The following is a 22,557-nucleotide window of genomic DNA, read 5'->3' on the forward strand; positions in this document are numbered from 1 at the left end:
ATAGATTTGAAACACAGCACACATATTGTAACAAAACGAACCCCTTGCCCTTAGGTTATAATCAAATCATTAAGGTGTGCACATATTTTACAGAACATCCTTAGTTAGGATAGTTAAAGACAACATTTCAACTCAAAACTGCCCCCACAAGAAGCACTAAAATTCGGGAAAAAAAGGCCAAAGAGAAAATCTAACCAACCCTCAAAATTTCAAAAAATCAAATAATAACTCATTCTTGAAGAAATTGTCTTGCTAGCAGAACCAAGAACCTCATGGTATCGAGCAACGAAGAATTGCACACACAGCTGAAATACTTTCTTTTGCCCATCTAGCCTCTTATTCTTTATCGGAAGCACTCGAGCTTGAGTCGGAGCTAGAGCTGGAACAGGAACTGGAGCTTCTAGAGAGCTTACCTTTTCCTTTACCAGAAGATGGAGAATCCGAGTCTTTAACTGCTTTGTCGCCATGGTTTGGCTTTTCACCCTCAATGGCACTGCTAATGCTAGAAGATTTCTTGTCAGAAGGCCCTATCTTATCATCAGCCTTGACTTCAACTGATTGATCATCTGACTTTAGCTCCAGCTGTACACTCGTTTCACCATCCGAAACATCTTCAGCAACATGCAGTTCGGAAGAGGCTCCTTGCGTTTCTTTAGATTCAACAAGTGGCAGAGCGCGATCAACTACAGGTGTTTTGCTATCAACTGTTTTCTTATGATTCACTTCAGCATCATCACACGGTCCAACTTCATCAAGTGACGCCTGATTAGTGGATACTGGCTCACTTGCATCCCCATATGGTACTGTTTTTTCAGTTATTGTTTCCCCAATATCATGATCCTTGATCTCGCTGGAACCTGTGTGATGGAATGCCTGATGAATAGCTTCAACTGAGTTAGCTTTGATTTCAGGCATCCCAGAAGTGGAATCCGAATATACTGGCTTCAAATCAACCGTTATCGCCTTGGACGTGATCTGCTCAAATGCCAGATCCATCTCTTCAACTGTACTAGCTTCAATTTCTGTGAATACGCAAGCTTCCTCTATAGGGATTCGATCTTGACTGAATGTGTCAACACTTGCCACGACGACTTCAGTTTCCACAGAAGCCAATTCAGTATGCTTGGGAACGTCTTCTGCCAAAAAGACTTCCTGCTCAGGTCTATCTTCATAGTCGGGAATTTCAACTTCCAGAACTTGCTTCTCGATCTCCATAGAACTGATTTTCATGGACTCAATATCATCATCTTTAATTTTAGAGGCTTCAAGTACAGAAATCAGAGAAGGGGTATCCGCATAAACAGACTCCAAGACTCGAGGCTCTTCAGAACTCATTTGCTTAAATGCCAGTTCAATATCTTCGACTGTACTAGAGCTGGATACTTCAGCAGCTCCAACCGTGATCTTGGTTTCCATAGACATGGATTCAGCTCGCGTAGGAGCAGCATCAACATCACCTACAGATAGCGCTTCAGATTCAGGTATTGCAGAAACACTATCTTCATGATTCTGAATCTCATCTTCGGGTGGATCCAAAAAAACACGATCTTTAGAACTGGTTTGTTTTAAGGTTAGATCAATATTTTCGATTGTTTCAGGCATCCCAGAAGTGGCATCTGTATCAAGTTCACCTTGACATGGCACCGCAGCAACTTCCACCATGACTTGAGTTCCTACAGATGCCAATTCAGCCTTGGTGGCAACAACACAGACATTTTTTACAGACTGCACTTCCATTTCTTGTATCCCAGAAACAGCATCTTCGTGATTGTCATTCACAGACGAATTAGCGGGCAGGAATTCATTTTCTGTGCACTGTTTATCATCGCTGGATGTTTCCTGATGGGGAGAATCAGGGTCATTTTCGTTGACCTTTGAGACCTCGGTATTTTCAGCTCTTCTTGCTTGTATCTCTGAAGTAAATTCTCCATCCTGTTCATCCACATCAAGATGCTCCCTCAATTCCCCTGGAAGCGGAACATGTTCCGTTATGTTCACCTCATGCTGCGTTGAAGACAAATTTTCTTCCGCAACAGATTCTACACGCTTTTCAAACTCACTCGTGCCAGATCCCAACTGTCCGATACTAAAATCCCCAACATTATCTAACTCACACAAAAGCCCTTCATCAATTTCCTTAATCTCATCAACTTCTTCCACCACTGTCTGCAAATGAAAACGATAACTATTTGTCCCCATAGCACTTTGCAGAATAGAAACAAATTTAGGACTTGATGGAGAGTTGATGTAGTGATCAAGCTCTTGGACCTCGGGCATGTTCAAATCATCATGTGTACTTTGATAATCCGAAGATGTCTCAACTTGGGTGTTCGATGCCTGCATTTTGTTATCCAAGAGATTGTCCGTTAACTTCTAGATCTGAGCATAGTTATGTTGATATCGCAAAACTGAAAAAACAGAATATGAAGCCCAACCAATTTAGAGGGAAGACATTCTTTAGTCAATATATTTCATAACTCTCCGTATCTCAGCTCAAACAGAAAACTATACTCCCTTCATCTCAAGGTAGATGTTTAGGGTTTAGGATGACACACTTTCCGTATCTCACACTTTCCTTTTCACTTTGTTCCATAAAGGATGTCACATTTTCTATTTTTAGAAAAAGTTCCCTCTTACAGTAATATATAAAAATATATTTTCTCACTCCTCTTAACACATAAAATAACATTTCATAAAATTCTGTTCCATTACCCACATGTGACATCTACCTTGGGACAAAGGGAGTACAATTAAGAAACAAGAGAATAAAGAAAAACAGTATAACTTACTTGCACTTCATTGAGATGGTTGTAATCTAGCTCCTGTATTGCACTCTCGTAAAAGAGAGATGTATTTCCTTCAGATGAGAGCATAGAGATTAACTTTTCATTAGTTTCATGTTGATTATCAGCATCGGAATCGACAGAATTTGAACTTTCTGTTGTTGGTAGACCGTCAAGCTGCGTCTCACTGACTTCAACTATGCCATGAATATTTTTATCATCAAAGGAGACAGAGACTTCATCCAATATATGTTTGTCCATTGCATCAGAAGCAGAGGAAGTAGATGCAGAATTTAGACTTAAATCAGTGTTCACATTGTCATGATCTTTTATATCAAAGAAATTAACTGCCCTGGAATCAGCTGCTGCTGATTGGGACACTGAAGATTCAGGTAACATCTCAGTGTTTGTCTCGATTTCCAAATGACTCCCTTCCGATTCAACCCCTGCCGGAAGCACATCACAAACAGAGGAGCATGTTAAACTCTCACGGAGTCCTTGGGGGCTAGAATCATATACAGGCACCCGTTGTGTTAGCTCGATAGCCAATAAACTTGTGATATTCGGATCATTACTTAATACAGAAGTTCGGTTCGACATGCTTGGTTCTTCGACATCTCTGTTTCCCTCCACCATTGATAGCCCTTCACTTCCTTTATCAATGAAGACCCTCTCACTCACTTCTGAAAGTGATGAGGAGCTCGAATGTCCCTGACCTTCCGCGTATTGGGATGCCCTTCCTAGCTCGAAGCATTCTGTAACATCTACCAAATGAGATTCGCCGACATGATCATCTCTCTTCTCGACGTGGTCAAACTCTAGACAATCATCTGCCGAAGATTGACTTCCATGTCTAATATGCTCGGAAACACTCTCCATTTTGAAGACCATTTCTTCGGAATCTACCTCCTGTGGGGTAATCAGCTTTGGACTGCAAGAAGGAGCCTCCTCAATGACGTCTCTTGATTGTTCAACAACCTCTCTTTCCGGCAGATGGTCTGTTTTAGGAAGCTTGTTGTCCTCCATATCCTCAACTGAAGTAATTGATTCAGTTTCAGGAATGGAGCTCGCCTTCGAGTCACTAAGTCCACTTGACTGTCTCTGAAACAGATAACTGCTCGATTCTTCTGAGATTGTTCTCTCTGGAACAAAGTAAGGCCTCATCTTGACATCTTGCCTCTTAGGTGCAAACAATGAAGTTCTGACACTGAAGCTCTCGTGTCTCCGGAAAAATGGCTCTCTGGGTTGGGATGAGAACTCCTCTTGAAACACATCTCCGTTAAGGTCAGGCTTCTCCTCGCTTGAGTCATAAGGAATATCGAAAGGGTTACTCCTCTGTAACATAACAGAAGGAGCTGAACCAGGAATGGGAGGCAGCCCTGTATCATCACAAGAATCTTGAGGGAGATCGAACGGATTTTGTCGTCTTGTCGAAATGGGAGCAATGTTGAAAGGGAGATCAGGACTCTCCAAATCTATCAAGTTCCTCTCTGCAAAGAAGCTCGAGCTTGTGCTTTTCCTTGCTCTCCTCCTCAAAATCAGATTCTCCAAACGTTGGTTTCTCTCAATCTCGGAGCATCCGACGTCCATGAGATTCTTCTGGTCCTGCTCGGTCCATGTAATGGCAGATTTTGTTTCCTCGTCCTTGTCTCCATGGTCGTCTTCTTCTTCATCTTCTCCGTCTTCATTTTCATCATCAGCAGCATCCAAGCGCTCATGATTTTCAGACTCATCATCGGACTGATGACTTGATTTTAGTGACTTAACCGATGCTATATCTGAGCTACTGCGGGAGAAACGAGCATTTTGAGGGCCGCCCTCCTCGTCCAGCAATGGATGGAGCTCATCAAGCATTGGCATTATGTCAGCCATTGATGCATCCGGAGAGGAACTCTCAGCACAATCAGACTCAGAATCTGAACCCTCCTCCTCGTCTTCATCTTGCTCCTTGTCCTCTTCTTCCTCCTCCGGCTCCTTGACTCGTGCCCAAGGTGAGGAGGGAGGCGAATCCACAGAGTCCACATTCACCTTCTCGGAATCAAAAGAATCCGCTTCTGATTTCTCGTGATCTGATCCAACAACTTCACCATTTACCGTTGCATCCCCATTGTAAAGCCTCTCTTCAATCCACTCATCTTTCTTCTTGTACCTCAACTCACCCAACTCTCTCTTGCCTCCCCTCTCCTCAACATCACTTGCCTCACTTTGCCGTGATCTTTCCTCAATCAACGGGGCAGTGTCATCTGAATCCTCCTCTCTATGAACTACAGTCGACTTTCTTGCTTCACCCCACCTATTAAACTCATCAACAAAATAGCTCCTAGCATCACCCAAAGCACCACTCTTAATCGACAGAGCCTCAGAGTCGACTTCGATTTCAGGTATATTTGGTTGCCCAAAACTTAAAAGGGTTCCAAGCAAAACAGCAGTGCATACAAGGATTGGGGATGCAGATAGCAATAAGTGAAAAGTAAAAGGAGATGATCTGTACAGAAATATCAAGAAACACAGCATGCCCACAAGAAATGGATGTCTGCAAACAGTTCTAAAACATGATCTGATTGTAAAGATGGCACCTTTTCTCACATTAACTCCAATCTCCAACAATTCAACACCCATTTTTCTTCTACCTTCACTCAAAAACAGGTATCTGCCAAAAATCCCGATAACATTCAGATCAAATCACCAAAAATAACAAACAGCAGTCGCATTGCATCAATAACTTACACAAATTGAAAAACTATAGAATGAGAAGAATCAGACAGTACCTGAAAATCCGAAACGAGGACGATTATGAAGTGGTGGTTTAATCAATCCAGCTAAATCTTGAATCTTTTTTTTCTTTGCTTTGCACTCTCTCTCTTTTCTAGTAGTACTATTTTTTTTTCCAGCAACAACTAGTGATTCAAGAGTGTCTATCTGTACTCAAAGGCATCAAATCACATTGAGAAAAAAGAGAGAAAAAGGGAAAGTTGTAACCTTTCTGTTTCTGTCTGCTTTCCCTTTCACTTATTCAATTGGCTTACCTCTCTGTGTGTGTTTTTCAAAAGGGATACAATGGCGGAAAATGAATAAGTTGAATTCTAACTTCACCTCTTCAAAGACCAAATCAAATCTCCTTTTCCTTTAGTATTAAAATCAATCAATGAAAGAGTCAGTCAAATCTGATTCACAAATATAATCACAGAGCTGTTGTTTGAGGGTTCAGTGTAAGTGATATTCCACGGTAATTAATTGTTGTTTAATTGATGATTTGGAATGATGATGATCATTACTCTGACTTCCTTTCCATATCTGTCGAGGTTAGAAGCACAACATAGGACCACAACTACTTTACAGAATTAACTGAGGATATTAATTGATTTATACATGTTTCTTAGCGAAGTTTCTGATTTTCTAAAGCAATTTTAAATTTTGTGACAAATACTAAATTTTGGTCAAAGTTTATGGTTCTAACCAATATCTCATTAAATTATTCGTTCTCTTTTTTTTTTCTAATATTGTTATTAGAATCCTTCTTTTTTGTTTCAATATTGTTATTAGAATCCTTCTTAAGGTTAATGGATTTATACATGTTTCTCAATTAATGTGATCTTGATTTCAAGGATCCCTTATAAGAATGTATGAACCTGAACCTCTTTTTATTTTTATATTTTTTTTCTTTGTTTGAGTCAGTAAAAATTGAAATGCATTACTAGTTTATAACATATCGATGTACTAGTAATGATTATCAAAGGCTGATGTGGAAATAAAGTAAAATGTAATATTGAAAAGCATATATAGATATTAGATATCATGTCTTTGGATGCACATACAACGTGACACGATTTGCCGCCCAATCACATCAACAAATTCTCAAAATAATAGTTTGCTGATGAAGCCAATGAATTAAAAATATAGCTTTTGTATTATAATTACTAGTGTGAGGTTCAGACGTGCGATAGAGTCGAGTGCAATACATTGTAAAAAAGCGATGGGATTTTAATAATTTGAAAAATATTTATTCTTTACACGATCATAATACGAGTCCGTCAGTAATATGGAAAAGGGATCGCCACATTGCAGATAACTTAATGCAGAGAAGCTTGAAGAGCAACAAAAGAAAACGGGCATAGATACCGCAAATGTGGAACTGAGGAATTAAATAAAAGGCCAAAGGAAAACTGTGACATACCTCGCTGAATCTGAAAGGGCCTACTTCGAACAAAAAGCTAAACTCAAGTTCTCACTTTTTAGTGATTGGGATACCTCTTTCTTCCATTCCCTTATCAAGAGAAATAACTCATAGAATTATATAGCTTTCCTTTATGGGAACGATGGCACAATCGTTAGGGACCAAGGAGAGACCAAGGAGAGATCATCTGAGACTTTGTGGAGCACTATGGGAACGAAGAAGGAAACTGAGCCCATTGACGTGGAAGTGATTAGACAAGGGAATATTGTGAGTGAAGAGGACAGCGGAGACTTGATTTTTGTGGTCACCGACGAAAAGATCAAGGAAACCCTCTTTGATATAGGCAATGAGAAGTCCCCTGGACCTGATGGTTACTCATCAGCCTTCTTCAAGAAGCAATGAGGCAGAATAGGTCATGAAATGATTGGTTCAGTCAAGGAATTTTTCACCACCGGACAGTTGCTCAAGAATCTTAATACAACAGTGGTGAGCTTGATACCAAAGACAACAAATTAACCCAACAGTTGGGGACTTAAGGCCTATATCATGCTGCAACGTCATTTATAAGGTCATTACAGATTTTATCAATGAGGATGCTACCTTTGTTAAGCAAGCTAGTTAATGTAGCACAATCGGCATTCATATTTTGGGGAGAAACATCATGGACAATAACCATTAGGCTCAAGAATCGATGTGGGGTATATGTAGATAAGAACTCCCCGAGATGCACTATCAAGATTTATCTTCGCAAGGCCTATGACACGATGGATTGGACATCATCATTAGGGCAATTCTCAATGGGCTAAACTTGCATCTAAAGTTTATCTATTGGGTGATGATATGCATTACAACACCTCGGTTCTCAATTGTTATCAACGGAAGTCCACATGGTTTCTTCCCCCGGCAAGTGGGGTATCTGTCAGGGTGGTGACCCCATGTCACCAGCTCTCTTCATTTTTTGCATGGAGTATCTCTCTCACTTGCTTGTTGCTACCCGCATGGCCGACAACAACTTCAACTACCATGCAAATTGTACTAAAGAGAAAATCACTCATTCTGCGTTTATTGACGATCTTATATATGCTTTTTGGTGGGGGCGATGTTATGTCCATGGGGATCCGTGAAGATAACACAATGCTAGAGTTTTCAAGGTATTCCAACTTGGATCAATAATGACAAATGCCAACTTTTTACGTGTGGTAAATTACAAGTTGGGACCTGGACGGGATTAAAGGGGTCTTTGGTTTTCCAAATGAAAACCTTCCAATAAAATACTTTTTTACTTGGGCGTTCCCCTTGAGTCCAAGAAACTCAATATGTTATGCTACTCGCCGTTGATTGAAAAGATTACCTCGACAACCAACAAGTGGAGAGGTAAAAATCTATCATTTTACGGGCAAAGCTGAACTCATTGGCTCGGTGTTGCAGGGTGTGCAATGTTATTGGCTACAGGTTTTTCCCCTCCCTTCACATGAAGGACCTATGCCTATGAAAGAAAAGGTTTTTTGCACGCATGTCGTAGGCGCGTGTCCCTTCCTATTCAACAAGATTTTTGGAGTTATGCTACATGCATAAATCAGAATTAAATACACTCCTTGGACGGACAATTTTTGGCACGTTAATTCCTAAGTCGATCTATACTGAAATGAAGGAGTCGGATGCGGTAGATTTTTTTTACTACACGTGCACCAACCCTATTTTTTTAGCAGAATCTATCAGCTCGATCGAATTTGTGAATTAAAAATTAAAAATATCTCAACGAGTGGTGGGATTTGAATCCGTGCTACAACTCTGCGCTGTCAACTATATTGCAACCTGTTGGACATATATTTCTAATTAACTTTTGAAATGAAAGAATAAAAGGACGGATAAAAAATTAATAATGTGAATAACAGTTAGTACCCCCTCCATTCCTGAAATAATGTCTTATTTAATACAAGTATCATAGTATTCATCACAGACAACTAGGGAAACTAGAGCAAATTTTGACTGCGGCTATGGAAAATGTGGAAACTACTGAACATCAACACATATACTCCATACTAAACTATGGAAACAAGATAGAAAGAGAGATTTTATTTATTAACACAAAATGGATCGAATGAATACAAAGTATGAGCTGAGACTTGTATATACTACCTACACTATACACGTGATGTAAGCTAGCTATGCATCACACACGATAACTCCTCTATCAACTGACTAACTAATCCAGCCGGCACCAACGGTCTTCTTCTTTTTCCCTTCTCAAGAATCACTGCGTGTTGCATTTCTCATATATATGTCTTCAACTCTCTCTAGTCTTTCTTACGTCTTCAATTCTCTCTAGTCTTTCTAATAGTAAATTGAGCAAATTAGGTTTCAGATAAAAGAAAAAAAGAAAACAAAGCAAACGTAGAGCCATAGCTTGTCACAATTTGCTTATTTGCAAATAAAAAAAAAACAAAAAAAAACAAAGCAAACGTAGGGTCATACCTTGTCAAATAGGAAAGTCATTTCAATTTGCTTATTTGCAATACTCAGAACCGTGCAAACAGGGACGGAGGGACGGAGCTACACTGGGGCATGGGGGGCCCTTGGGCCCCAACCATTCGACTTTTAACTATATTATATATATTCAGAAACATTAATCATATGGATTGGTAGCTCGGTTGGCAATTGACGCAGGCTATAGATTATTGTCGTGGCAGAGGTGCTGAGATTGATTCTCACCCGTGGCTTACCTTTTTTGAATATTTGCCAAATGTGTTAGTAAGCCATTTCAGTTCATTTTTTAGAGAAGTGACTTACCTTTTTTGAATATTTGCCAAATGTGTTAGTAAGCGATTTCAGTTCATTTTTTAGAGAAGTGAATTTGAAAGGATATTATTTTATAACTTGTAAATATTGTAATATACATTTATAAAATTACTTCTTTTATTATTATTTTAATATAATTAATAGTTTTATAAAAAAAAATTAATATGTACACTTAAACAATTGCTTTCCTTATGAAAAACTTAATTTTATTAGTAGGTAATTTTTTTTTCATTTATTTCTTATGTACTAAATACTGTATATGAAACCATTCCTTTATTTTTAAGATCTTCTAATTCTAAATGATGAAAAAGGCAAAATATAAAAGAGTCTTTCTACGACTAATTTCGATGATAAAATCATCGAGAGATACCTATATATATCAATAGTGGTGCTAAAAATTTTCTTCTTCTTGGACCCCCCACTACAAAATTCCTGGCTCCGCCACTGCGTGCAAACTTCTCTTCTGCTGTCATTGCAGGAAATATCACTAATAATACTTTAATTATTTTTTTTACCATTTCTATCTTATTTTACCAATTGTGTATTAAAAATCTTTGCTCAATCAAAATTGTATATTCTTGTGGGACGGAGGGAGTATTTAATTGAAACATCTATACATATATAAAAGGCGAGTTTTGGCCTTGATTTGAATATCTATGAATTTTGGGTATAAATTTGAATATTTATAAATTTTGAGCTCACTATATAATTCAAGCACAATAAGCATATAATTCAAACATAATAAATTACTACGTTACAATTTTATTTAATACTATATCAAAACTAATAATAATTCTACTATATAAAAGGCGAGTTTTGGCCTTGATTTGAATATCTATGAATTTTGGGTATAAATTTGAATATTTATAAATTTTGAGCTCACTATATAATTCAAGCACAATAAGCATATAATTCAAACATAATAAATTACTACGTTACAATTTTATTTAATACTATATCAAAACTAATAATAATTCTTAGTAGTAGACTACGAGTAGTTACTACTGTTACAATTTTACCCCAAATACAATTTTATAGTATTAAATTTTCAATCTTTAATGCATGAGAAAGTGGGTGGCAAATTCATCATGAGTATAAAAATTTAAAGTTTTTAGCTGTTACAAGAAATTGAGGATGGTGCATTCTATTTTCCATTATTATCATTATATTTTCATTTATGTTCTTTTCATGATTCAAAGTTGAAACATTATATATATGTGTGTATGCCTCGGGAGGTTTGAGAAAAGGCACCAAACAAAGAAAATGAGTATTGTAATGTAGTAGCATTTTTGGCCAAGACCTTCAAAATCATTTTGAAGGAATTATCTATTTATCCATTCAATATGTAGTATTTTTTTTGCTATTCTTAATTCGCATAGCATTTTATGCATTTTTATTTTTGATTATTATGTTATTATAATATATGTATTATTGACGATTTTATAATTTTGGTATCTTTTCTTAATATTATATAGACTATTTTGATGATATATATTCTATGTTTAATAACATAATCGTTGCTAATGGTTATGGAAGGACCAAATAAAGGTATTTCCTATTAATTATTTTTCAGTGTTTAGACCAATATGAATAATAATTGGTTAATTTCTTGATTTGTTCATTTACTTGCTTGATAGTTCATTATTTTTTGCTATCGGTAATTCGTCCATCACTCTATTTATGTTTTGGTTAGCATGTTATCATATTATATTTGTTGTTGATGATAATGTTGATTTTTAGATATCTTTTAATATATATTTATTGATTATTTTGATGACATGTATTCATAATTTCGTCACATAATCATGGAAGGGCCTAACATGAAGGTATTTACTGATTATTTTTTGTTGTTTAGACCGATAATAGTAATAATAATTGGTCTTATAAACAAAATCTCTTTCAATTGTAATGTTTTTCCTATACTATAATTTCAATCTATCGTTATAAACATGCATACAAAATTCTCAAAAATATTACGGGACATATTAGTGTTGTAATTATTTTCATACATTAGACTAAATTCAATAATCCCAACCGTCAATTTTACATTTTAGAGATGTATTAATGAGTGTAAATGTAAGAAAAGAATCTTCCTTTAATTTGAATAAAAATTAAAAAAAAAAACAAAAAAAGAAGTTTTTATTTTAATGTGAAAATACTAAAATTCAACCTATGTCCAAATCGTATTTTGAGTTTCAATGTCCCACCATTATTATTATTGAATACACTAATTTAATCAAAATTGTGGTGAAATATAAAAAATCTGAATACATACAATATTTATATTATTAAACATAAAATTTATGTATCTAAAGCATAAAATTCTCTTTAATAATAAATTTATTAAATAAATTAAAACATGTAATATTGATATTTTAACTTGGTTTTGCAGATGTTAATCATGCCCTATCGCATATATCAATAATTTTTGTTTTCTTTTATTAAATAATAAAGTGTATTCGACATGTTTGTGGTTGACCTTTTAGTAATAGAGGTGAAAAAGTGTTTTAAATAAATTATTATTGTATACTTTTCTAATTTAGAACGTTATATAATTATATTGTTTTTCATTTCATAATGTGAACTCACTGTTTCAAAATAATACATATAGAAAACCAATTGGTTCGTGCATCGCACGTGTATGATACTAGTTAATATATAAAAGTGGAATCCACATTCTACTAACTTATTTCTCCTTTTTTTCATAAAGTCAAACTTCTTAAAATTCGTGGCTAGATAAAATAAGACCGTGAATGACGGATGAAATGAGTATTAAGGAATAGTATATAATTATTATTGAAGTGGCTTATGAAACATTATTAAGGAAACTCAAACTCCTAGTAAAATACATCCGCATATTATTTATTACTCGTCCTACTATTTGTGAATTAATTTAATCGCCACAGTAATCAAATTTTTAAATTGTGAGCCAAACTTTTACCTCCTAGATTATATGGATACATTTATTGAAAGTCCAAATCAACTTCAATTGTGTCACGTGAGAAAACATGAGTGTTTCAATCTTCTTCGCAACTGTCCATATCATAGAGTATTTATTATTAACTAATCTTATCGCTATAATAAAATGTATAAAGTTGCATTCAAATATACTATTATTTGGTTCGAATCTAAATCTTTTATAAATTTAGTGAATCGTAAACAGCCTTCTTAAATGGAATTATATCGATTTAGGTCGGAAATAAACGGCGGAAATTGAGAAGGAATCTTATACTACTAGTTTTGAATCTTTGATCCATCACGTATTTAAAAAAGCTACCTTGCAAATTAATATTACAAGACAAAATATTGTTATTAATTGAGAGTTGATGAATAGTAATATAGTATACAACTGTACATCACCTAGTCAAATTAACACACGACTCTCTTCTTTATTTATTAAGGTAAAAACTGAGCAGATGCCAGTAAGTTTTCAATCTTATTTTAGAATATTACTATTGTGACTTGTAAAGTCTAAGACCAGTAGCTGTACCTAACCGTTTTGTGGTGAGTGCATTTGTATCGCATTCTTGCTCAAGAATTCCACCAAATCATCTTCTATCAGGTTTGCTCACCGCTTCAAGATGCATACTTCTCTTAATTTCTGCTATTCTCTATGCTTGTTTCTTAATTGATTTCTGCTTCTTGTATTTCAATCTTCCCCAAACCTAAGTATTATCCTATTATTAATTGCAAATCCCCAACTTTCATGCTTGAGATAGAGATTGAGAGAAACCCCTTGTTAAAAAATGATGTCTGCTGCTATGTTGTTTGTGTATGCTATTAAAGAGATTTATCAAGCCTTTGAATATTGTAAAAATGTTATCTTTATATTGATAGATATATAGATGTTTGATTTGTGGATTCTTGGTTGGAGAACTAAACTAACGGAATCTGTATATTGATATGTAGTTTCAGCTTATTAGATAGGATTCAACTTGTTCCAGCAATTGAATAAATTTTGTGGATTTGATTAGTGTGACAGAGCCATGAACGGTGACGGTTTGCAAGAGCGCCTGTTGAGCTCCGGAAATGAGCCGGAGGTTGATTTGAAGGAGAAAGTTTATGTGGAGTCCAAGAAAATATGGAGGGTTGCATTCCCCAGTGTTATTTCTCGAGTTTCTTCTTTTGGTACAATTGTAGTCACGCAGTCGTTTATCGGCCACATAAGCTCGGTCGATCTTGCTGGATACGCCCTTGTTCAGACCTTGCTCGTGCGATTCGTGAATGGGATTCTGGTAATGCACCCTTTGCATCTCTGTTTATGATCAACATATAGTATGTTGTTACTAATTCTACTATTCAAGATTGATAATGTGCATGATTCAGTGTTTTTGTAAATATTATCAAGGGCTTAGGATATCCCACATTTCCAATCAATCTTAATCTATTTAGGCCAATCCTCATTAGTAAAATTGACTGTTCTGTGATTCCAAAATCTTTATTTGATACTAGAACTGTGTGCTCCTTCATAATCACATCTTTGCTGGTGTTATTGGTTGTGTTTTTCACTCTTTAGTTGTGCTGCAGATAGGAATGTCAAGTGCAACTGAGACTCTCTGTGGGCAAGCATACGGGGCGAAGCAGTACCACATGATGGGAATTTTCTTGCAACGGTCGTGGATCGTGGATCTTCTCTCAATGACTATATTATTGCCTCTCTTTCTCTTCGGAACTCCTATCTTTAGGCTACTTGGTCAGGAGGATGATATTGCAGTGTCTGCCGGATATATTTCACTATGGTTTATCCCCTTCAACTATGCCATTGTGTTTGCATTGACAATTCAAATGTATCTGCAAGCACAGCAAAAGAACAGGATCATAGCTTACCTGTCGGTTCTACAATTCATAGTCCACTTCCCTCTATCATATCTATTCGTCTACATTCTCGAATGGGGGGTCGGGGGTGCTATGCTTGCACTAAACATGTCTCAGTGGGTCACGATTACTGGAGAGTTCATCTACATATTCGGTGGATGGTGCCCTGAGTCTTGGACAGGTTTCTCGATGGCTGCATTTAAGGACATATTCCCTGTGGTGAAACTTTCAATAGCCTCTGGCCTGATGGTTTGGTACGTCCTTTCTCCCTAAAATAATTGTGTTCAATTGTTTGTTTGGAGATGCAAGTTCCTGAAGTTTGACACGTTCCATGCAGTTTAGATGAAAATATTTACTCGTAGTTAGAACTAATGAATTATAGTGGGAATACAAACACATCTTCCTTTTATGTTTAATGCTCAATTCTTTCTATTTTTGAAGTACAGTTAGTTTAGTTGAGAGTCGGAAGACTTGAAGTTGTGTGCATATAACATCATTTCCCTAAGAAAAGTGGTTCATAGAAGTGAGAGGACATCGTTGTCATTGTTCAGTGACCGACTTAATGACACTTTTTCGGTTATTTTTACAGCCTTGAGCTATGGTACTACGCCATTCTAGTCTTGGTAGCAGGGTACATGAAGAATGCTGAAGTTGCCATTTCTGCCTTCTCTATTTGGTGAGTGTTCGATTCAGTAAATGTCTTGTTTTGGACTATATTACAACGATGGAAACTAAAACCAGAGATTTGCAGCCTCAACATCAACGGATGGGAGTTCATGATATGCTTGGGCATTCTTGGCGCTGCATGGTACGCGTTAACTTATGGTTCAGTGCGAAGTCTTTTTATCACGCCACTCCCCTGTCTGAAAACTTGTTCCCTGGTTATATTTTATGTGCAGTGTGAGGGTTGCTAATGAGCTGGGAAGAGGAGATGCTAATGCCGTAAGATTTGCAATCAAAGTCCTTCTCGGTACCTCAGTTGTCATAGGTGTAGTTGTATGGATCCTGTGCTTAGTCTTTGGCAGTCAACTTGGGTACCTATTCACCCAAGAAGTTGCGGTTGCTGAGGCTGTATCGGATCTTGCGGTTCTCCTTGCTTTCTCCGTGTTGTTCAACAGCATATATCCTGTGTTCTCAGGTTCTTTTTGTGTTTCCAATTTTGTTGATTTCGTCTTCCATACCATTGCAGTTAGTCTTTTCTTGCGTAGTGAACACCAGTTGTTATGTATGTATGTGCATCAGGCGTCGCAGTTGGAGCAGGCATGCAGTCGACGGTAGCAATCATCAATGTGGTGTGCTTCTATATAATTGGATTACCAGTTGGGCTGGTGCTTGGATATGTCACTAGTCTCCAAGTAAAGGTAATCACCATCAAACTTGTTTGTTCAAAAGTGAAGGAGAAATTGCTTTCTTGGGAGAGAAAATAAATCGACTTCTGTTGACGCAGGGCCTGTGGATTGGAATGCTGTGCGGTGTCATCACGGAGACAATCGCGCTGTCGTTCATGATGTGGAGGACGAACTGGGACGAAGAGGTACTAAAAGCTTCGGCTCGCCTGAGAAAGTGGTACCTCAAATCTCCAAAGGAAGGTAATAATTCAGAACCTGGGCTAGCTTGAAGTTTTCTGCAAAAGATGCAGTGGCTGTTGAAGATTGTTAGACATGAAAGTTACGTCTATCATTTTTGTGTTTCATTAGGGATCAAAAGATCATCATCATCATCATGTTTTTGTTTTCTGTCATTTACGTTTTCTATACCGTTTCGGACGTAATTAGAGTAATCTTGCTTTGGTAGTAATTTTATTTCTGGATCACTCGTCGGGCCTTTTACAAATTACTATGCAATATTTTAAAGGGGATATCTATTTGTAGTACTTACTTTAATACAGCCATTTACACATAATCGAATCTAAAACATGTTTTGGTCTTTGGAGACTATTTTTACATTATTCCGAGATTAATTGTGTTAATTAGAGAGTTTAAATGCATGTTTATGTCTCAATTTCGTAAATAAATTAAATGCTACGAGTTTCACGCTATTTGACTGATTTGAAACTAAAATTTCTTCTAAATACTAATTGTACACTGTAACTACTTTACCGTTTCTCCAAGTAATTAAATGTGTACAGCCAAGCCAAACCTGGACATCTATATATGGACAATGGTGGTTCGCGCCCTGAGCGGTTCAACCCATCTTCTTATTTATACTCCCTCAGTACCATCTTTAAGTGCGCTTTTCTATTGGTTGAAATTACTGTAATACGATAAACACTTGTCGGGCGTACTACACCCCAATGAAGAATGGAGAAATTAAAAGGAAATAAACTGAAACGAAAATACAAAAAAGAGACTATAAACCGTAGACAGGTCGAGAAGTCTTCTTTCCGCAAGATGAGATACGCCCCAATAGTGCTCTTGGATTGGCGTGTCGTTCTCAAACATAAAACGGCTTCGTCTTATTCGTTGCAGCTAGGGATGTCAATCTAGCCCAAAACCCACGGGTCAAATCCGAATTATCCGGTAAAATCATAGGGTTAGGGCTGAAAAATCGCAACCCATATTCAGAAGCGGGCTACACGGGCTAACCCGTTCGGGTTGGCGGATTATGCGGGCTGGCCCGAGTGGGTTGCAGGTTAGCCCACGGGTTGAGCATTTAATATAAAAATATACTTTCTCCGTCCCACTTTAGGAGTCCCGGTTTACCATTTTTGGGTGTCCACTTTAGGCGTCCCGGTTGGAATATTCCATAAATGGTATTAGGCCCCACATTCCACTGACTTTTTTCCACTCACATTTTATTATAAAACTAATATAAAAAAATAGGACTCACATTCTTCTATCTTTTTTCACCAACTTTCCTTTATATTTCTTAAAACCCGTGCAGAACTCAGCCGGGACTCCTAAAGTGGGACGGATGGAGTAATTAAAATTTTGGATTATATACTTATACGAAGTATATTTGGTAATATCAATATTAAATATAACATTGATATGAAGAATATATGATAATTATGTCTTCTCTCTCAAATTGAAAGTTAGGGGCTTCTTGGTATGATGGAATGGAATGTGATTCCTACTTCCATTCTATTCATTTGCTTGGTGTGATGGAATGAATGAGTGAATGGATGAAAATGCAAAGGAAATCCATGGAAATTGACATTTCATTCCTATCTTCATTCAATTCCAATCTCCATTTCATTGCACCCTCATTCCATTACATCATACCAAGCATGCCCTAAGAGTTATATGAAATGTATGATTTCCATTTAATTGTAGTCAGATTCATGTGTGCTATTAATTAAATGATATGTTTATCTATTTTGTTTCAATTTTTAATTGCTATTATTTTCTTTCTCTTATCACTTTGATAATACTTTACTATTTGCGACAATCTGCTTTTTAATAATTTAGAATATTGGATTGGATAGAAAGTAACATATAAGATTACTATTGACCCGAATAGCCCGTGGGTTTGCTCGAAACCCGAAGATTTAGGGTTATGTCCGAAAATTAATAACCCGAAAAATTCACAGTCCGAATAACCCGCACCCAAATAGCCCGACAACCCAAGTGGATTGGCCCGAACCCGAGCGGGTTAGCCCAATTGACATCCCTAGTTGCAGCACTGCAAATAGAACAAACTCCGGCGAACTGGATGATGGTGACTAGAGAGAGGGAGAAAGTTATGCAAATGATATGCTTGGTTTCCAATATGGTGAGCAATGCATGGAGTGATATGATGCATCTTGACCTTTTTTCACCTCCTATGCGTCGGGGTCCGTCGTGGATCTTTTGGGACCCGCTAGTGTCGGGGTCCGTCGTGGACCTTTTAGCACTCGTTGTGTATCTGGGTCCATCGTGAACCTTTTGGCACCCGCTATGCGTCGGGTCCATCGTGGACCTTTTGGCACATGGCACATGGCACATGGGGTGCTGGCACGGGTCACGGGACACGATGCACTGAGCACGGGTCATAGGACATGGTACACGGAGCCCGGCTCGCGACGAGGAAGCGTGCACGTGTGGGCTATACCGCTCATCTCAGTGCACATTAATTATTACACATAATAATTCATCTTATTAAATACATGTTTAGTAAGGTTCTCTTCACCAATGTGGGATAATTAACACTTTTAATTAAGAGTGAGCTACATAAATGATACATGATCTTTCACTTTCGCACATAAATGGTACTTCCTCCCTTCGTTCCTTGTTAATAGAAGCATTTCTTTTCCGCACGGAGTTTAAGAATAGTGTGTTAAATGAATGGTGGGAAAAGTAAGAGAAATAAAGAGAGAATAAAGTAACGGTAAGAATTACTTTTTGCTAAAAATAGAAATTACTCAATTAACTTGGAACTTTCCAAAATTAAAAAATGATTCTATTAACATGGAACGAAGGGAGTACCTGATCTTTATTTTATATTATTTTTGGTACGTATAAATCACATTTTTGCTACTAATTTATCTATGAAACCGAACACCACCGATAAGTATTATGTTCAATATTTTGATTGTGTGAGGCAATTATATTTCTACATATTAAATTACTTATGTACCACTACTATTTTGTACTCCCTTTTTGTAACTCAAGATGTCCATATTCTTGAGTGACACAAGATTTTGGAAGGAGTTGTTAGGTAGAGTAAGTAGAGAAAAAAAAATACTCCCTTCGTTCCCTCATAGTTGAGGCGGAACTTTTCAGCACGGAGTTTAAGAAATGAATGTTGAGTGTGTTAAATAAATAGATAAAAAAGTAAGAAAGAGAAAAAGGTAGAGAGAATAAAGTAAAAAGTGAATAAAGTAGAGAGAATAAAGTAAGAGAGAGTAAAGTAAGAGAGAGGAAAAAATTACTATAAATGGAAATGACTCAACTATGAGGGAACTTCCCAAAATAGAAAAATGACTCAACTATGAAGGAACAGAGGGAGTAGTTGAATATTTTAATAATGAGAAAGGAGAATATTGATAATTTCAATTAAGTAAAGTGTGTATGTATAGTATTCTGCTTTTATTTAGGTGAATATTGGTAATTTTTTGTAATTCCCGTTGATATGATTCTTCCATATTGGGAGTATGTATTTGTTTGAATTCTAATGTGAATTTAATAGATGTAATGGATATCATTCTATAGTTGGATACACCTTAATGTGTCCCTAACTCTAAGTCGCATTTAGAGATATTTTTAGGTAATTTTAATTCGTATTTGATACGCTTTTTAGCGGTGTCTCTAATTTGCATTAAGAGATGCTTACTAATAATGTATCTACATTGCATTTAGATACATTTTTTAATAGTATCTTTAATTTGCACTTAGGGCTTCTTGGTACGATGGAATATAATGGTAGAATAGAATGTGATTCCTACTTTCATTCTATTTATTTGCTTGGTGTGATGGAATGAATGAGTGAATAGATGAAAATGCAAAGGAAATCCAAGGAAATTGACATTTCATTCCTATCTTCATTCCATTCCAACTTCTATTCCATTCCACCCTCATTCCATTCCATCATATCAAACATAGTGTTTTTTAGTGTCTCCAAATTTCATTTGTTGTACTAAACTTAATTCAATGAAGTTTCTTACTATTTGCTTCCTTATTTTTATTTGGCTTACCAATAATAGGGTGATATATTTTGGGATAAAAAATTAGCGTCTCTAATATAATAAAAAATATCCTTAGCTATTATTTTTCTTGTTGTCCGTATATATAAAGTTAAATGGTTAATTATCGGGCGAAGCAACGTTAGGTTAGGAGGGCATGAACCCCCCACAAATTTTATTACTTTTATACTATACATAACATACATATTGTGAAATTGAATGAATAGCGCAGGTGGTTTCTATAGCACCCTCCTGAAGATGACATGTAGAATATATGGTCCACTACTAAAAATAATAAAAGTGAAATGGGACAAATTTTGGGAGATGAACGGAAATGGAAAAATTTGACAAATTTTAGTGGACGGAGGGAGTATTTTGTTTCTAGCAATAAAGATATCGATAATACTCCATAAGTTAAAACGTTAATTTGGGTCCACCAACATAAAGCTCCGCCTCTGTTACTATTTTTGACTTTCTACTTTTGTCTAGTTTGTAATTGTACCACTAATTTTTATTTACCTTAGGCTAAATATATTATAATAGTAAGCAGCACGCAGATATGATTGTATTCAAATATATTTTGTCATTTTGATATGAACTAGACAGAACACATGAGAATGGTACTGATTGAAAGAATTTTCTGATATCTATTAGAGTGCTCACAATGGGGGACGATCTCATTGCTGTTTGATCGACCCCATTGCAGCACAACCCGATCAAAGGCGCCTCATGCCCATTGTGACATGAATTCTCCAAGATTTCTTTTTTTGTTGTGTTGACTTGAGATTGACCCATAGGTTCTAATTAGGGCTGGGGAAAAATACCGAAAAAATGATATATCGTCCGTATCGTATTGAAAAATATCGAAAAATTATCGAAATTTCGGTATATCGTAATTTTCGATACGATATTGTATCGTATCGTAAGTTTTCGATACGATAACGATATGAATTTCCTTATATCGCGATATATCGTTTTATATCGATATATATCGAAACATATTGAAATTCAATACATATTGAAGTTTAAAATTATAAATATATACAAATCCATTTAATTCATTCATATATTTAGAAAAAATATATATGAAACCCTAATAAGAACACTATTTATTTTATTGTGTTGAAGTTTTAATTAATTTTTGTGTTATTTTTCAGTTTTGAAATTATATTTTTCGATATACAGGTATACCTACGATAACGATATTTCGATATATCGTATCGATCTTACGATATATCGAAATATCGATACAATAACGATATTGATATTATCCATATCGAAAGTTCGATATATCGAAACTTTCGATACGATAACGATACGAAATTCTTTCATATCGATATTTTCGATACGAAACACGATACAACGTTTTCGATACGGTATATTGTATCGACCCACCCCTAGTTCTAATGCGAGAAAGAGACTGGCCACTAACGCAGGAGGAGAAATACCAGTTTCGTTCTGGAACGCTTTTTCCATTTTCATTTTGTTTTTACTTTTACTTTTCAACCTCTATATATACCCCATTTTTACCACATTTTATTCACTCATCTCTATTCTCTTTATATCATATTTCTCTCTCTATAATAAACAATGAATCCAGATTGAAGTCGCCCGTACACCGGCGTTCCCTCGTACTCCGACCAGGTCACAAGACGATTCACCTTGGCGGCTTGGCCCGACGACGGGGGCCTTAATATTGCTGCTACGACGTCGTTGCACAAAAACGTTGTTCGACACCATCAACATGCTCACTTTAGCAGAGGACGAGAGCTCCAAATCCCAACTCACTCAACTCCTCAGGCAGACTAAGAGAAGGTTGAGAATGGATCCTGATGCTTGAAAGAGACAACACTGCCTTCATTGTTAGTGTTGTTTACGTATTTTTATTTTCGATTTTTTTTTGTTGTCGACGTTTTATTTAAATTAAGTATGTTTTGTTCTTGCCTTCAATTTATTTGTGTTTTGATATTTACTTTAATTGATAAACACAAAAATTAAAATAATTAAAAATAGTGGTGAGGTGGAAAATGGGATGGACGCATTTATATAGGGAATTATTCAAGTGTTTGGACTGGATGATAAAATACTGATATGACTGGAAGTAAATGGAGATGAGCTGATTTATAAAGCAAAATATATTTCATTATTGTGAATGCTCTTATACTTCAACAGACAACGTATAGTACAAAATGAAGATGAGCAGATTTATCAATTAGCCATGTTACTATACGGAAAAAAACATACTCTCTCCGAACCCATAGAAATAAGTTATTTGGGGTTGGTACGAGTTTTAATATATAATTGGTAAAGTAATAGAGAATGAGAAAATGTAGTTAAAATTGTGTAGTGTATGGTGGGCCCATAAATAATAAAGTAAAAGAGAA

General features: G+C 36.3%; 2 protein-coding genes across 3 annotated transcripts; one reads left to right on the forward strand and one right to left on the reverse strand.

Annotated features, from left to right (window-relative positions):
• Window positions 1–23: 23 nt before the first annotated feature.
• Window positions 24–5,827, reverse strand: LOC125187899. Its single transcript, XM_048084548.1, has 3 exons — window positions 5,552–5,827; window positions 2,790–5,433; window positions 24–2,337 (listed from the first exon to the last, which is right to left on the reverse strand). Exons 2-3 carry the CDS (start codon window positions 5,400–5,402, stop codon window positions 337–339), a joined length of 4,614 nt encoding a protein of 1,537 aa, XP_047940505.1. The 5' UTR covers window positions 5,403–5,433; window positions 5,552–5,827; the 3' UTR covers window positions 24–336.
• A 7,364-nt stretch (window positions 5,828–13,191) lies between these two features.
• LOC125188817 (protein DETOXIFICATION 24-like) lies at window positions 13,192–16,497 on the forward strand. 2 transcript variants are annotated; one of them, XM_048085877.1, is made up of 8 exons: window positions 13,192–13,318; window positions 13,731–13,991; window positions 14,284–14,825; window positions 15,161–15,247; window positions 15,323–15,379; window positions 15,471–15,709; window positions 15,814–15,932; window positions 16,019–16,497. In XM_048085877.1, the coding sequence occupies exons 2-8, from the start codon at window positions 13,743–13,745 to the stop codon at window positions 16,187–16,189; spliced, it is 1,464 nt and encodes a 487-aa protein (XP_047941834.1). In that variant the 5' UTR covers window positions 13,192–13,318; window positions 13,731–13,742; the 3' UTR covers window positions 16,190–16,497. The 2 variants fall into 2 exon arrangements, with proteins under 2 accessions (XP_047941834.1, XP_047941833.1); XM_048085876.1 differs by lacking the exon at window positions 13,192–13,318 and adding an exon at window positions 13,375–13,528.
• The last annotated feature ends 6,060 nt before the right edge of the window (window positions 16,498–22,557 follow it).

The sequence above is a fragment of the Salvia hispanica genome, chromosome 5 (genome assembly GCF_023119035.1).
Source record: "Salvia hispanica cultivar TCC Black 2014 chromosome 5, UniMelb_Shisp_WGS_1.0, whole genome shotgun sequence".
Classification (NCBI taxonomy): Eukaryota; Viridiplantae; Streptophyta; class Magnoliopsida; order Lamiales; family Lamiaceae; genus Salvia; species Salvia hispanica.

Excerpts from the sequence above, each read along its gene's own strand:
- LOC125188817 (XM_048085876.1), top strand. The coding sequence starts at position 13,463 with ATGCTTGAGATAGAGATTGAGAGAAACCCCTTGTTAAAAAATGATGTC. Across the intron at positions 14,826-15,160 it reads GCCTCTGGCCTGATGGTTTG|CCTTGAGCTATGGTACTACG; the intron begins GTACGTCCTTTC and ends TTATTTTTACAG. Across the intron at positions 15,933-16,018 it reads TCACTAGTCTCCAAGTAAAG|GGCCTGTGGATTGGAATGCT; the intron begins GTAATCACCATC and ends CTGTTGACGCAG.
- LOC125187899 (XM_048084548.1), bottom strand. The coding sequence starts at position 5,402 with ATGGGTGTTGAATTGTTGGAGATTGGAGTTAATGTGAGAAAAGGTGCC. Across the intron at positions 2,338-2,789 it reads ACCATCTCAATGAAGTGCAA|GCATCGAACACCCAAGTTGA; the intron begins GTAAGTTATACT and ends AACAAAATGCAG.